Below are 17,480 nucleotides of genomic sequence, written 5' to 3'. Positions count from 1 at the left end.
GGGAATGTACATGAGAACAGAATTTTCATACCACAATGAAATTGTCTCCTGAAGTTGTCGGAAAATAATTAGTTTTGAAAGCACTTTTGTCTCTCAATGAGAACACGCATAAAAGACGGTCTTTATCTGGCAAACTTACTCACAATACTACCTTCCACGAACTCATTGAGGGTGACTTTCGTGTGAGATTGTCCGAGAGAGAGGGTTTTGTGCTTTTATGGTCTCCCAGAGGAACGCATGCGCCCCTCATTCTCATCATTTCCATCCCTTTTCCACTGCCGATTCCCACTATCTTTCCTCTTTCCCTACAAAGCCCATGTAAACAGTGAAAAGAATGGAAAATGTGTGGATTTTCCCTGCGAATTCCACACAAAATTAACCAACTTTTCGCACACAAAGTCCAGTGAGGAAGCATACATAAAAACATTTCACTTCTGCTCAATGTTGTTTCCATTTGGCCAACACACGAGCAGAATTTGGCAGTTGTGAAACTCGAAGGGGAGTTAAAAAGTAAGTTTGCAGCAGATTCTAATCATACAATAAGCTGAAGTCAGTGGGAAAAAAGGGTGGGAGACAGACTAGGAAGCATCGAGACATCGCAAGTTAAAGCGATGCAACCAGTGTTTGATACTCTTTAAGAGTGCAGAACTTCGGCTGTAGAAAATTGGTGTAGAAAAAGAGTTCTTTAACCCTTTCACGGCGAAGTGATCATTATTACGATTATTACGTAGTTCAGCCAATTCTTCTCTGTATTGAATTTGAGAGTGGAGAAAGGGAAGAATTTCACGTGTTTAGGCCATAAACTTCTGTCTCCCAATTAGAGGCACTTTACGCTTCGGTCACGCAGAGACAATAAAGGGGCGCGCTCGCGTGCGCGTCGTAAAGATCGCGGGTAGACGCGTAATTTAGTGGCATCGGTGCAGCACCCCGACGGACCGCGTTGCCTAGGCTACGCGCCATGGCTGCTGCCGCCGCCGTGGCATCGCGGATGGAATGGGGCACGTCATCTCCCGTCTAACCGCTCTCCGGCGGAAGAGCAACTTCTGGACACTTCTGCACACCCCAGAGGACTCCCATCCCACTGCCAAGGAGCGCCCATATAATAGAATGCACATTGTGTAACACTACTAAATCGATTTCCACGGAAATTTATTCGCCCTGCGCCAGGATAAATTGCATCTGCTGCAGGGAGTGAAATTGAGTATCATTGGCAGCGAAGGAGACTTCTTCATGGTGTGGAACTCAATCATTCTGCAATTCTGCGAGGGAAAATGTTCAGCCACTTTTCCCCAAAGGGTTTCGCGCCGCTTTTTGTGCACAAATCTAATTAAACTTTCAGGGAATGCAGGAATTTGCAGTTCAGGAGAAAAGGAATTCAAATTAACTACATTCAGCAGGTTTCGCGACTTTAACTTTACCTTTCGTCTTTTCACACATTTTCTTTCACAATATCCATTCTGAGCACACTAAATTTCGATTAAAGACACACGGAAACGTATTTGCATGTCTTATGCAAACTGCCAAACATCTTCTTCCAATGTAATTACATTTATCGTCTTTTTATTCTCAATTTTACGATGATAGAATCTTCCTCATTATGTAGCATTTTCATTTAGAATCTCATGAACAATATGCTCTTTTTATGACTTTCACTTCGCCGTCCCGGGATGACAAAGTGTGGGAGGGTGAATTTAATGAATGGCATTCATTAGGATGAGGGTAGACGAGGGATTGATGTGTCCGGGAAAAACCCTCGGGCAGAGCGGAGGGAAAAAAGATTCAACACACTGGGAAATTTTCCGTTGTGCAAGGAGAAAAACCGTCAACAATAAAAATTGTATATTAAATTTTTCACTCAACATTTCCGTAAAAAGTGTCCTTTTAATGAATTATTACTGGCAGTATGAAGCACAGTGAAGTGATTACGGTACAAAAGGCAGAAGAAAACTTCCTCTGCGCGGCGCAAAAAGTATCATTTCTTGCCCGAGAAGTTTTTCCCGTCTTGCAGAGTTTGATGTAATTAAATTCCAATGTGTTGCAGAGCAAGAATAATTTCATCTCTCTCTCTAAAGTGTCTGGGTGATTATCATTTAAACGAGCACTTATTTGTTTCTCCACCTAATGAGCCGAGTGAAATGGTGAAGAATGTCTTGAATTTGCGACTCTGTGTGTCGATTTCTGGTGGCGGACAGAGTTCAGTGACACTTTTTGGCACAATTTCCTCGCGCGATGGCTTCAGGAAATTGTAAAGTTTTCCATGGAAAGCGCACTAGTGTGCGCGCAAAAAAAGTGCCTCGCATCGTAACAATTTGCGGAATATCTCCGCCATGGGGATTGTATGGGAAACGGAGTGCTGAAGAGGTGCATAAAAGAGATCCATATAAGGATAAACCACGAGAAACAACTTGGCCAATTTATCCCTTCTCTTGCACACTTTACCATTGATTCTTGTACTTTGGCTCTTTGTTTTTACTCCACCAACACTGGTCACATTCTCACACGAGCGCCTCGAAGGCTTTCTGCTCTTCGTATTTCAATATTTAAATTGGAAAATTAATTATTTACACACCAAACTCCTGTTCAAATTGATGACACTCGCACCAACATTCCCCCCGAGGGTGAAATATGTCGTGTGAATGCCGAAAAACAATCAGAATTCACAACCCTTCGCAGGATGACAATTTTTTGCGTCAACCGCACAAGACATCACGTTCGAGCACCACTTTTTCTGGGGCTGCCACAGAAATTTTCATCAAATTCCACTCGTGTGCCTGAGAAATGATTTAACCTGCGTGTATTTCTATCAATTTCTATGGAATTTCCAGCCCGAGACGCTGAAGCCACTATCCATCAAGCGGAGCATTCATCTCATCAACATGTCAAATGAGACACCGAAGAACGTGTTCTCTGGACATTGCCATGTGACTGTGATAGCTTCTCGCAAAGGGGTCGGAAGGGGTGCTCATTGAGGAGGAGGAAGGACAGTTTTCTCAAAATACTGCCAATTTGTGAAGTCTCTCCAGATCACGCTTTTTGTGTAATTGCGTTCGTTATACAAGAAGTCGCTGTTTTTGATCTTTTTCTCTCTCGAATTCAGTAGGAATCAATGTGCACTTTGCAAATAACGTATAATCTTAAGATGAAAGCTAAAAGTGTTCATATTATTCTGTAAGAATCACTTCTAAATGCTCAATCGACACTTTCTCATTAATTTTAACTTGCATTTCAAATGAGATTTGTTGTTTTATATATTCTTATTCAACAATAAATCAATAATTACAGTAAAAACGACTGTTTTTATGCTTCTTCAGCTAGAAAAATTTAAAAAGAGACTTAAAATGTGTTCTTTTTTTCTTAAGAATAGCGGGAACATAAACAACTTTGGGGAATTTCTTAAGAAAAACTTGAAACTAATTAGCTTGTCTATGAAATCCTCGCTTTTCACATTCTAATTAGCACTAAAATGCAGCAAAGATGTGAAACTAGAGCAAACTCAATTTTCTCCTTTCAGGAGCAGATTTAGAGCGGAGTTTGTACAAGACTTTCAGCCGTGAACAGCCTCTTTGCCACGTTGCTCGTGTTTTGCTCCCCTGCAAACTGTGGTCCAAGGGGGAGATGTCGCGTCTCGCCTCTCTTGTGGCGCACTTTGAGGGCCAAAAGGAGCAATGTTTTGCCCACAATGCACCTCCCAAACAATCCACAGCGCTCGACACTGTGCTCTGGAGACACACAAAAGAAGCGTTCTGCAAGAATCCCGCACGAAGAGTCGGCAGATAAATAATGTTGCATTCTCCTTGTTTGGTGACGCCGCCTCAGAGCCACTGAATTCGCTTTTATGGGCTTTTGTGTTGACGTGCCAGATCGCGATGGGCGCGCGCTTCCCTGAGCATCTTCGCAATCCCAGAAATAGACTCCTCTAATCAAATTGCCGATAGGGAATTCACCCTCGGGTTGCGCCTCAATGCCAATGGGGAGTGCCGGATAATCGCGAGTGTGTTTTCCCCAAAGTCACGTTCTTGCGCAACCCTCAGAGCTCTGCGGTTTTCCGTCATAAAACTCCTCCAGATCAATTTCTCACCCTCGCACTGAAGGGATGCTCTGGGAAAGTTTTTTAAATACATTTGCTGGGGAATTTCGTCTGGGTGAGAAAACAATTTGCCCAGCATAGAGATTACTTCTTGCTGAAAGTTAAACCATGAAAGTCACTTTGTTCACCCACAAATTGTCACCTATTGTCGCCGTGCTCGTGCAAATGACCTACAAATAACCCCATTTAGCCCATTTTGACCATGAACAAGGGAGATTAAATGTTGTAGAGAGGAAAAGCCACCGGAACTTCCAGCAGCAATTTCCCTCCCACCGAATGACAATGGCTCCTCGAAATCACCTGCACGCCTAATGTGGAAATTCCACAATTTCCGCATTCTCTGCCATCCTCCCGAATCTCTCTGGTCGCGCTCTGTGGGAATTCCCGCCTGTCAGGATGACAAAGATACTGTTGACGCGCAAAGAAGCGGCAGAAGAAATCAATCGCACTTCTTCCACCCTCTCAAATCCAACTCAATTGCCATCCCTCACGCGATGTTGTGATAATGGCTTGTGACACTGAATCTGGCAAATGGGGGCGGTCTCGCAAAGTTTGGCCATTTTCCCGCCAAAACTGACAAGGGACCGCGTGAATGGATTTATGTGATTGTCGGGGCGAAAATGCCTTGAGTTAGGTTGGGAGTCTTTAACCCAATTCTCATATCTTGTGGCCCCTTTTTCTCGCCCTCCTTCGCAATTCATCCTCAGGATTCGCAGACGTCACACTGATTTCAATGCCACTATTTCATTATGGGATTAGTGAGGGTCTGAAGAGTGCCTCGGCAGCAATAAACCAAATGTATTAATCGCAATTTGCGGAGCGAAGAGGCAATATGAATTACAATGTGAGGCATGCAAGAACACAAAAACATGCAATTCGTGTTAATTCACTAAGTCTGCGGAGAGGAATGGTGGAGTGGAAAAGGAAAGTGAGAGTTATTGAGCAGCTGCAAATTCATTTGATGATGATCCCTGAATTCCAAGTGATTTGTCGCAAAACTACATTGTCCAACTCGGAATGGACAATGGATGACGTTAACAATGTTGCAGAAGAGGCAAAATTCTGGATAAAAGAGGTCAAATGTTGGGATTTTTCAACAATTCCACGAATTGTGCGCTCCACAAAATCTCAGTGTTGGATTTCATCATGCAACAAAATGTGAGATCTGCAGTGAAAAGAGCGCAAACAGGAAGGCGCGTATTGTGTTAAAATTCAATATTTATTTTAATAGTTTTCCCCAAGTTTCTTACGAAGAACAATTTCCCATGTGTGTAAACAGTTTTTACGAATTTCCTCTCCTTTCAATCAATCTCAAATGCCCTTCTTCATCCATTAAGCGCGGTGATTTTGAAGATTTTTTTTGCTCATGTGCGCCAAGAGAAGGTATTTACCGAAGAATCCAATAAATGGCAGCCAGTATTGTCACTTTTAGTGCCGTTCTGTTACTGATTCCATCAAAAGTTAAGCCTCTTTAATGGGAAAGCTCGTGCTTGAGGAAGATTAATTGACATACTCAGTGGGATTAATCAAAGAAATAGCCGTTCGTGTGTACAATTAGTGAGTGTTAAAAATAAAAATGATCTCCCGTGATGGCGAAAAGTGTGATTGTGCAATGAGAGCTGAAGCACTCCTTGTCGCAACCACGTGTTTCCTCGATGGAGTAGCTCTTGAGGCTGTTCAAGTGGGATTGAGAGTGCAAAATGCAATTTCACGCCCACATGAGTGAAAAGTTATTAATATTATCCGTATGATCGCAAGATTTGTAGTGATGGAAAAATTGTAACCCGCGAGGCGGCGAACAACGGAGTCAGATTCCGTAATAGGTTTATTAGTGAGACAGAATAAAAAGCGCGGAATTAGCTTAATCATTCACAGACTCTCTGGCAATTTCGTGGAATTAAGTGCATCCACAGTATTGATTTCTTGCCTGATCGTGGGTGTGATCGTGCACTGAAGTTATGACGCTTTCATGGCAAGTGAAATATATCTCCTCTGTGGCGGAACATATCGATTTGCGTGGGAGATTCGCTGCGTCGCACGCGAAGGCGCGAAATTGCTCCAAATCATCCAGTCCAGACATGACATCAGCGATCTCTCGCAGCCCCACTTATATGCAAATCCCCGCCGAGACACGCTCTCGGCCAGACGGATCGCGGGAGCTGCAGAGATCGCCGCGAGGGGCCTTTATCAGCACTCACCTTATTGGGCATTATGTGCCACGATCGCCTCTTGCCGTGCTTCTGCAGCCTCGCCACGCTCGTGTTCTCGTACAACTCCGAGGGATTGGTGACACTTGTCGTGTGATTGGCATACAAGCTGTTGGCTGAGCCGATCGATGGGCATGGCGAGGAGACTGGAGACGGACTGCAGCAGCCGCTGTCGTAAGATTGCACAACTCGCAGGCGATTTCCTGGACAGATTCCCTGAAGAGAAATTTATCAAAGTTATAGTGGAGTTTTCTCGAAAACCGCTTGATCGATTTCTTTACAACTTCAGCATGTTTTTGTTGATTTAGTAAGCTTTCAGAAAAGTATATGTTTGTCAGAGCGCTTTTGCTTTCCAATACTTGAAATAATCAATTGAATATTTTTAGCGCATTTCTTTGTAAACTCTTAGTAAAGAATAAAGTAAGATTTTCGAGAATGTGCAATCAATTATATTTTGAAATTTAGAACAATTTAATACCTATAATTCAGTTCTTACACTTTCAAAAAATTATATATTTAATAGCTGATGAATTCGACTGAATATTCAATATGCGAAAATCTAATTTGGTCAAAAAGCCATTAAAACGCTCATCTCGGCATCGGCAAATGCATTTGGTGAGCCTTCAAAGGCATCTTCGGCATCGTTTTTCACTCAATTATTCCCACTGATGAAATTTACGACTGAAATGTTGGGCATCGTGAAACTCAAGCCTCCAAAAGCCAAATATCATATCTCTTCTCGTGCTCTCTATCTCCGCTTCGAGCTCTTTTTCGCCTTGTCTGATGCACTCGCCAGTCAATCGATTTGTTTAATCTGACAAGCCAGTGAATGCTACATGTGTCTCTATTTTGATGTTCGATTGATGTGAGAACAACACTAAATGGAAATTGACCATTTAGCTGTGGCCAAGTGGATCAACAAGCTAGATTTCTCGTAAATTTCACCGCGAAACACGATGGCAAAAGTGTAGCAAAATCAATGTGGTGATTCGTCTCGAGATGGGGTCAATAGTTCATAACTTCCTGTCTTTGCGCCCGAGGAGACGCGCCAGTCACGCGTAATTGCGTCAATTAATGTGATTTCCAGTGCAACGATTACAATTGTCTGAACGCCGCTGCTGGCCATCTTGCAGCCTCCCATCTTGCCTCCTACTCGCGTGCTCGTGGAAATTGAATAATTCCACGTAATAGCAGTGAAGGGAAGCAAATTCACCAGATATTTCAATCGACTTTCTAACCAATTTGGCGCTTCTTTTTGCCATCTCTTGATTGCTTTCTGTGTGCGTCGCGTCGCAGAAGCGTCAAGTCTTTCTTCTGCTTCACATCCAAGCAATGAGATTCAATTTCGCGCTCCAAGAAATCCTTTTTTTTGTGTGTGTGCAAAAATAACAAGCAAAAACGGCAATAGAGTATAGAATTCAATCTATGAAAATACAGTGATGTGAGGAAGTATTTGAACAGCAGGAAAATTGCCTGAAGAAGGTCTTGGAAATTGTAATGAGAAGCTTTTCATTAGCATTCTATTAATTATGGAAAATTACCCTAATTAATGACAATGTTAATATTCTCAGCAATTTCTGGTAAAAGAACGCCCCAGAGCCTAAAGAAAGTCTCTGGCGTGTGTCGCTTTCGTGTAATTCTTGTTGATTCGAGGGCTTTTCTGGCGTAATCCATCAAAATTTACATCAAACTCGACTATCTGGAAGGCATCTCAACGGCAGGGGTGAGACTCTTGGGACAAAAGGATCTATCAAAATGAAGAAAGTGCCACAAAAAAGGTCGTCTCCATCTGATTTATCGTGTCTCTTTCTGTGGGTTCTCTTCTGTTCAAATTTATTGAGTACACGACACTGGGACTCTTTTCTCTACTTTTACACCCTCTCCAGAGGCCTTTTATGCGTCTCTCGAAGGGGGGGAAACACGTAATTTCGGGCGCTTTAGCACGGCAGCACGTTCCATGCGAGTCGTATAAGTTACGATGGAAACTGCTGGGAAAAGACCCTGCACTTTGTCGATATGACAACTGATATAAGCAGCATAATTAGTTGGATCGATTGAGCCGAAGTCCCAATTTTCTCTTCGCGACATTCGCCGGCGTCGCAGATTGATTCAGCGTGCCAAGGCAGTGAAAATGAGCTGCAATTGAATTGCATGACAGACATTTCCTCAATTGATGTCGTGAACTCTTAAACTGCCATGGCATTAATTCCACTCTTTATCACTCTTGACTCCAATAATCGCTGTAGAATATGTGCGTGAATGTCTGTGAAGAGTCATGAGGAATTGTGATTTTATAAACAACTCATAGATATTCAATGTTCTGTAAAGGCGTCAATGCTGATTATATAGCTGCGATATTTTAATTGCATTTGCATAAAGCAGCAGATAAAATCAATTTTGATGATAATCCCTTGAATAAATGAGAGTGTGTTTGAAGGGTTGAATCAACAAGGGATTACATTGGATAATAAAGCATCAAATTTTCCAACCATTCCAGCTTGTGCCTCTTTTATTGCGCAACATACGCAACATATTAATAAACAGCCCGAAATTACAGACTTTGCCAGTGTAGGGATAATTTTAATGGCATCCTTTATTGAACTCCGCTCAAGGCATGCAGATGTGAAGTGCCTTTAATGAGCCACCCCTGAAATCTCAGCACGAAAGGCGGAAGTGTGTAATGCTCTTTAGTGCTTATCTCAGTACAAAAGTTTTCTAGTGAGAATTAAGTGTTGACTTAGCTTTGCTCAGAGCCAGAAAAAGGGACACGGAAGCGAGCGATCTTTCCCCCAAAATGGCAGGAGATGGAGAAAAGTGTCCCATAAATAATAATAATTTCACGAGAGCAAAAACAACTTGCGTACATTCATTGTGTGTAACTCAAGTGGCTCGGGGCGAAGGAGTGTGCGAAGAGGGTCCCAAAAAAGGAGGAATAATAGATGAAGTGAAGTAAATTATGTGGCTGCAGGAATCCATATAAAAATTACAAAAGACAAGAGGTTATTATTCAAGAGGTCTTCTCTGTCGAGAGGGGAGAGAAAACTGAGTGAATTCCAAATACCAGTGGAATAATAGAAACTCTCAAACTCAATTTACACAGAGGAAATCTAATATGTTTCTCCAAATCAAAAGCCACAAATGCGTAGAAGAATTTCAATTGAAATTTTGGGGCGCAACCCCATCGAACACACGCAATTAGTCTCGAGGGCGACAATGAGCATCTGTCGCAAATCAGCCAACTGCCAAAGTCACAAATTGCGCCCAGGAGGAAGTTTATTGGTTGCCAGCAAATTAGGAGAGAAAGAAGGTTATTTTGAGAAGTCAATCGATTTACAGAGTGAGAAATTTCAGAAATTAATCCTATTTCTGTTAATCTCATTATTGAATAGAAATGTTTCACTTTGTGCAATGAAACCGATTTCCAGACAGAAAAATATCCTTTTTTGTTAATTCAACCAACATTTCCGAGTGTTTTTCAATCAAACTTTGCCAAGTTAGGCGACTTCACGATTTCTCTCAGTGCTGCAGCGTGCAGCCTCATAATTCACGCCCTCGTCGGCAATTTGAACCCCCATGCAATGCAACCCACTCGAGATGAGGGCGATTGTTCTCACCTGCCGTCCTCTGAGCTTGCACAACCACCAACCCGTCAGGCCGTCCGTATCCTGCTCAATAACCGTCAGGATGTCGCCTCGCTTGAAGGCCAATTCATCAGGACTCTCGGCGATGTTGTCATAAATCGCCTTCGCGTACGTTGGCTGCAAAGAAAAGAAAAGGCAAAAACATCAGATGCAACTCAAGTCAACTCTGCAATATTGCAAGGGTGTGGAACTAGCTTGACCTCCACAAGTGAATGGGATTGAAAATTTGTCAGCAAAATCACATTAAAACACTCTAACGGAAAAGTCTGTATAGTCAGAAAATCAGGCAAATATTTGCCTAGTTCTTGTGGTGAATGCGTTGTATGTGAAAGGCAAACAATGTGTCTTTGAAGCATTCGTCCTACTCTTGAGAGTGACCTGAAAAATGTAAGACGAACCCCAATTTCTGCAAGCAAACTTCCCAGAAGGCGCAGGAACTCTCAATGGGAGAAAGAAATCCGGTCATTTCCCCCACAAAACCGACACGGAAGTTGATAATCGACACTCCGCATTCACCAGCACGAACAATCGTCATTAATAATTCGCCATTAGGCGATATATAATTGATTATTGCCATTAAAATGGGATCATAAGTGTAATTCCCATTGTTCGAGCGACAAACATTGAAATCATGATATTGGCAAAGGGGCAGCATTTGGGCAGAAATGTTTTTATGAAGTGCGGCGGCCTTTTGAGCAATTTGACACGAATGCGAACAAGAGAGAGAATATACTTAACATGGTTCATTTGCAGACAGAGAAATTTATGAGTAATTTGCATGCTAGAGAGTATTTTTTCTAGATAAATCATCTCTAATTGAGGAGAATTTGATTGAGAGTTAATCATTAATAACTATCGATGGCTGGAAGAGAGCACATAATTTCACTGTGTGCCGAAGTGATGGTTCTTCTCATCTGGGAAGCAAGAGGAGAGGAGAGGAGATAAAGAGTCACTTTATGCTTATTTTATCACAGTGTGTGTATTTTATATTTGCACGGCATAAAATAAATATTCATTCCCACCACTCTTTAATGATATGCAAACCAGTTGGGCAAATATACAACACCTCAATTTCGCATTCAGTGTTTTGTACCCGACGAGACTTCAGTGAAACTTCACTCATTATTCTCTTTTATTTCACGAATAAATAACACAAGAGGTGGTTGTAAAAAATAAAAATGATTCATTGCTTTGTCATTCTCACAGTTCTGCTGACCATCATCTTTTTTTCCCGGATGCACAACCATTGGATTCCCCCATTAGTTCGAGAGGAATCCAAAATATTGATCACATGACAGTGAGAGACAGAGAAGCTGCTCGAAAACAGCTCATTTCAGCTCATTTATCAACATTTCTGTTCGAGGGGAGGAATTTTATCAGGCACTTTATGGGTGGGAAATGTAATCTCGCGATAGTGAACTTTTGCGGCGAAGACCCTAATTTCGCGCCAGATGGTTTCGCACGAGGGTGAGCAGCAGCAGCCAACTGTTCAATATCAATACCTTCGTGATGTGCCTGCGAGTCACGGGGACATCGTAATCCAGATCAGCTGAGACTCTCGTGCTGCCGCCAGAAAGCCTTCCGCGGGGCACCGTCACGAGAGATACGAAAGAAAAGGCCATGGAAACTCAACACATTCTTCAACTTCACGCGAAGATCATTGGCACAATTTTAGCGAATTAATCTCTTCGCAATTTCACAATTCACATCACTTCAATTTTTTTGGCGACACAAAGAGAAATTTTGCCTCACATTTCTCTGCCTTTGCTGCACTTTATCCTTTTTGCTTGGCGTGTTGAGGACACAATGGAATTCCTGAGGGTGAAAGACACGATCGAAATCACTGTGAACGAAGCGCGCAAACACTGCGAACTGAACTCAACGACGATCCATCGGTAACTGACTCGGAGTCTCTTTCACTCGATCGCGCTGAGCTGAGTTTTCTCGGGTTCGAAAACTCTACTAAAAAACCTCCAATTGAGGAGAGAAGAGATCAAAGGAATGCCTGTGAAGACACATTCCTCGATTCACTGGCAGGAACAGCAGCCCCTATTCGCCCATGCAACTATCGTGTGACACTGCGGTATTGTTGGAACTTATCGCCGACTTTGCCATTGCGTACTTTCTGATAGCTGGAAGAGCGCGGCAAATATTAATATTGCCTCACGCGCACAACACATTGTGATTACTCCTTATCTGCCTCAGTCCAAACACATTCTGTGGCCGGAGTTAATTGAAATGGAAGATAGAAATCGATGTAATGGCCTTTCTTCCAGTCGCACTGCCTTCTTGGCGAGAGTCACAATCTCTCCGGGCAGCCTCCGCTGGAACGTGGCGCCCAAATTGCTCTCATTACTCACTCGTGGGCAGTCAGACGTCCGCACAGACTCGCCGTCGTCCAGGGCGACTGCGAACTTAGGGTCCCACTCTCAGATAAGGAGACTTAGATACATAGAGTTCTTGGAAATTGTCGCCTTATCGCCAAGAGCTCAAGTATTATTTTGCAAAGTTTACCAAGATTATTTCCCAGTCTTGCCAAAGTGTCCCCAAAATAGCCAAAGTGCCATGTTTCAGCGGCGTTTATCGATTTTAGAGTGCTTTTATACAATTTCACAACCCATCCAAGTTGATAAATAGTGCAAATTTCGCATGTGAATATGAAAATAATGGATGTGATATAAGTCCAACTTTTGTCATGAGTTAAATCAATGGAAGAAATTGGAAAATAACCCTTTCAATCAACATATTCAACAGTTCTAAGTCAACACAAATTTTCTCACGATGTCTTCAATAGGAAAGCGCGAAAACACACAAATTTGCACGTTTCGCTGGACATTTCTTGAACCAGTGAAAGTTCGGAGGGCGACTTTGCGCCCTACTTCGACCCTGGCCGACATTGTCTTGCAATCAAACAGAAGCAGGAGGAGGAGAGCAAATAAATTACTCCTTCTACCTTCTTTCCCCTGAAATCTCTCCGCATCATTCTCTGCGGCTCAACCATTCACACTCGTGAGGACTCGAGTGGAATTTCTCAAGACAACATTCGCTGCATTTTTCCACAACGTGAAACTCTATCATTCGAATTGCACTGGAAATTCCGGGAAAGTCTAAAATAACTCTCTGTCATCGGAATCCGCAGGTCCCGTGCCAGAGTCAGGGGGTCGTGGCACTCGAACGGGGGCTGTTGCGCCCATGTGGCGCTCGTGTGTGATTAACGAGTGGGAATGGTGAAAAAATTCGCGACTTTAAATTTACACAACACTGTCCGGACTTCTGTTATTGTGCAACTGTGATGCAAATTTATTGCTGCCTTCTCAATTGCACTCCAATCGAGGACAATTCTGCAACTGTTTAGACATTTTCCACATGGACGATCGGGCGGATGATCGCGATGACTGCGCCACTGAGCGTTGATCATTGTTTGGTGAAAAATGAGATCGATGATGGGCAAATCAATTGAACACCGATTGTCGCGATTGTCTTTCCGACATGTGCGAATCCATTGCGCAAAACTGCGCCGATCAAGCAGAGCCCATAAAACTCAATTGGCTTCATTATTTGTAATTTGCAGCTTGAAGGTCGAACGCTGAGAGTTGGGAAAACGCTCGTCTTCAGGCCGATACACTTCTCATGTTAGCTGTGCGGTGTCTTGTTTCTCTCTTTTTTTGTCCATCTCGTCTTTTTGCGCGAGAGAAAGCAAAACCAGAGATCTGAGAACTCCAGCAAAAAAGTGGCCACAAAAAAATCTCCTCTCAGTGTCTCACACTTCTTTCGGATGGGGAATGGATACCCTTTTAGCCGGCGAACGGGATTTCTGGGCTATGTGTTATGCTTGGCGGTGCAAGAAGTGCCGGAAAACCTCTCCGCACAATCTCGGGTCATTTCTCAAGACCCACAAATTATCTCTCTTCAGACCTCTTAAGCCGATCCCAAAACCCCTATTAATTGCTCACCATGAATCTGTCATCCTGATCCACTCCTTCGATTTCTGCGGAAGACAACTCGATTCTCAGAAGCAATTGAAATGCCATAAAAGAACAGCGTGATGCTTTTTCTGTTTGCTTCCCTCCACATGACTCTGTATGAGGAGCTCTTCGAGAGTGGTTCAGTGTCTCAAATGCGCCAAAAACCTAATGGAATTCTTCCAAAACACCATTTAGCGCTCTCGAGAGGCCGACAAACAAAAGGTCTAATAAACTTCCTCAAAGTCTGATGGCAGTTCATTGAGAAACACACTTTAGCAGATTGTTTGCTCAACCAAATTCATCACTATAAAATTAGGACGAAGAGGTCAAAATTTCCAATAACAACAATGTCATGGTTAAAAATGTTCGCTATCAGTGTTTTTGAATATTTCAAGTGTCTGCTCAGTACTAAATGACTGCTATTATACCACAAATAATTCAATTGTAAAGGATTGAAAATTTCACATGACATCTTTGACAGTCAAACAAATTGCGTAGATCCAATAGAAATCAGTTGGGAAATATTTCAAAAACTGCAGAAAACTTTGAATTATAAGAACGATAAGGACAATCATGAAAAATAGTATAAAAGCCGCAATTGGTTCATCTTCTATCAAACACTTTCCTTACTTCAGTCAAGTTAGTTCGGCAAAATGCTGAATAAGAACCACTTAAAATTGAAAAAGTTAGTGATGCTGTTCTTTACGATTTGGCGACTGGATTTCTTACCCAATCTTGGATTCTTGAACATCATCAAGCTCTCAATCTTTCCTCTGTCTATTTTTTATGCATTGTTTTGCACTGTGTGGCATCAAATTTACTATAATCCGGATTACGATGTCTTTCAATTCGCTTTCGCTCTCACACTTGTAATAGGTTTCTTACAGTGTCTCATGATTTACTGCGGATTTGTGATTCAGAATAAGCAGAGCATTTTGACCGTTTTCGACTACTTTGAGAGTCTCGTGATGTCTGAAGATCCTGAATTAATGGATGTTAGAAAGAAATATTTAGAGAAGAGTACAAGAATCTGTATTATAGTCGTGAAGTGAGATATTTAACACCACTAAAACATCAAGTTTTGATGGCAAAATAGATATCTATGTATATAATTTTTTCAGATATTTCTTGGGTACTACTTTCATCGGTGCATGGATTATCATGAGTTACACAACCATTCGAAGTGGTTATTCATCTCCACTTTTATTTTTGCTTCCCGGAATACACAAGAACAGCATCTTCTACTATCCCTGCAATCTTATCTATCAAGCAGTTATATTTCTCGTTTGCTATGAGCTCATATTATAGTCTGACCTCATCATCATGATTTGCATTATGTACTGCTATTCTGAATCCAAAGTTATCATCAAACTCATCTCTAAACTCAACGACGAGGATCTAGAAGATGTTACAGCAACAGTGAGAAAAGTGTATAAAGAGCATCTTGTCATGTCAGAACAAACTAAGAAGTTGACTTTGTCCTTCTGGTACATTTACTTTTACAAACTCTTCGCAATAACACTGTATCTCTGCAGCATGATGGTGATATTTCAATCAGGCACTCAAAATATGATGGTGGGATTTCTAGGTGTTGTTATCATGACTTCTGAAGCTTTTATTCTATGTTTCTTCGGCCAAATACTGTGGAGCAGTTCTGAAGCCTTCAGCGATGCAATTTACAGAACAAAATGGTACGAAATTGAGGTGAAAGATCAGAAGCTTATTCTCTTCTTGATGATGAGATTTCACGATCCATTAAGGGTGAAAACTTTTGGATTTGGATCTATTTCCATTTATACATTTGCTCAGGTAAATTTGTTAGTGAACTAAGGAATTCTTTGTACAAATTATTTGGTCTTTTCCCAGATCTGCAAAGCATCAATTTCCTATGCTGCAGTTCTCTATGCTGTTTTACAGTGAATCAATATAAATTTTGTTGTGAAGAATCATTAAGTGAAACCGATTTTCTTATACTGTCCTTTGTCATGTCAGTTCATAAAAAACAGCACGTGTGGAAATGGTTTGTTTTTCTTAAATCACAACAAAAACTATCTTAGAAACCAAAAAATATGTAATATTCAGGTTAGATTCTCCAATATTTAAAATAATAATAAGATTTCTATCGATTGAACCATTTATTTATTAAAAACTAATCGTAATAATACAACATTTAAGTGAGTTGCAGAATTTCTTCGCGTCTCACTCCAAAACAGAGCATTGCGAGTATTCTCATCTCGCTCACGGAAGGTATTTCCGCTCACAAAGTTGCAGTCTTGGAAGAAAATTGCTACACTTTGCTGTGTTTTCACCATTAATATTTAAGCATTCTCAAACTCCCTGTATAATTTCACTCAACTTCAGAAACATCAATACAAATATAGGAGTTGAAATTTCACGTGATATTTATACAACATGAGAAATTGTGTAGCAGCAAATATAGATAATATGTGGAGAAATATTTCAAACACTACAGAAAACTATGCAATTTAAGAACCGCCATAAAAGAAAATTTTGAGCTGTGAATTCTCCAAGTTCAAGTCTAAATTCAAACAGCCTTCTGACGACAGTCAAGATAGTTCGACAAAATGCTGACTAAGCACCATTTTAAGTTGAAGAAATTTGTGAGACTCCTTTTCAAGATTTGGCGATTGGAGTTCCTGCCGGATCTCGTATGGCGAATTCTGAACATCGTCAAGCTCTCAATTTTCCCGCTGTTTGTGGTTCATGCGTTGTTCTGTGCTGTGTGGCATCAAATTCACTACAATCCGGAAAACAATGTCTACGAATTGGCTTTCACCATCACACTCGCTGTGGGTGTTTTGCAAGGCTTCATGATTTATTTCGGATTCGTCCTGAAGAACAAGGAGAGCATTTTGGCCATATTTGACTACTTTGAGAAGCTGGTAATGTCCGATGATCACATTTTGGTGGACTCTAGGAAGAAGCACTTTGAGAAAAGTACACGACTTTCCTTCTTATTAGTGAAGTGAGAAAACTAATGTGAAAATTAACAGATGAGAAAAATAGATTTCTAATCTTGCAGATATTTCTTATGTGCAACATTCGTCGGTGGATTCAGTGTCATGATATACAACGTCTATCGAACTGACTTATCAACTCCGCTCTTGTTTCAAGTTCCTGGAATACCAAGAAATAGCATTTTCTTCTATCCTTGCAATCTCGCCTACCAAGTATTCTTATTTTTCGTTGGTTTTGAGATAATTATGATTTCCGATCTGGTCATCATGATTTGTATTATGTACTTCTATTCCGAATTGCAAGTAATTATAGATCAGATCTCTAAGCTCAATGACGGAGATGTCAAAGATGCTGGAAAAGTAATAAGAAAAGTGTATGAAGTGCATCTGGATATGTCGGAACAAGCTAGCAAATTAACGATGTCTTTCTGGGACATTTACTTCTTCAAACTCATGGCAATAATACTTTATCTCTGCAGCATGATTGTAATATTTCAGTCTGGCACAGAAGATCGACTAGTCGGAATTGCAGGTGTTTTCGTCATTCTCACAGAAGCTTTTGTCTTGTGCTTCTTCGGCCAAATTCTCTGGAGCAGTTCTGA

General features: G+C 41.4%; 1 protein-coding gene across 3 annotated transcripts in view; it reads right to left on the bottom strand.

The window, feature by feature from the left end:
- The window catches only part of LOC132256728 (breast cancer anti-estrogen resistance protein 1), a 43,119-nt gene that overhangs the window by 2,955 nt on the left and 22,684 nt on the right, over positions 1-17,480 (bottom strand). The window contains exons 1-3 of one of the 3 annotated variants that reach the window (XM_059753242.1): positions 11,438-12,003; positions 9,909-10,052; positions 6,286-6,510 (exon numbers count right to left, since the gene is read on the bottom strand). In XM_059753242.1, the coding sequence (XP_059609225.1) occupies positions 6,286-6,510; positions 9,909-10,052; positions 11,438-11,557 (489 nt within the window). In that variant the 5' untranslated portion in view covers positions 11,558-12,003. Of the gene's footprint in view, positions 1-31; positions 129-6,285; positions 6,511-9,908; positions 10,053-11,437; positions 12,004-17,480 lie in introns of those variants that run through there. The other 2 variants (XM_059753244.1, XM_059753245.1) reach the window with 2 other exon arrangements.

The sequence above is a fragment of the Phlebotomus argentipes genome, unplaced genomic scaffold (genome assembly GCF_947086385.1).
Source record: "Phlebotomus argentipes unplaced genomic scaffold, Phlebotomus argentipes genome assembly contig_17, whole genome shotgun sequence".
NCBI lineage: Eukaryota > Metazoa > Arthropoda > Insecta > Diptera > Psychodidae > Phlebotomus > Phlebotomus argentipes.
This window is presented reverse-complemented; position numbering and strand designations above follow the sequence as displayed.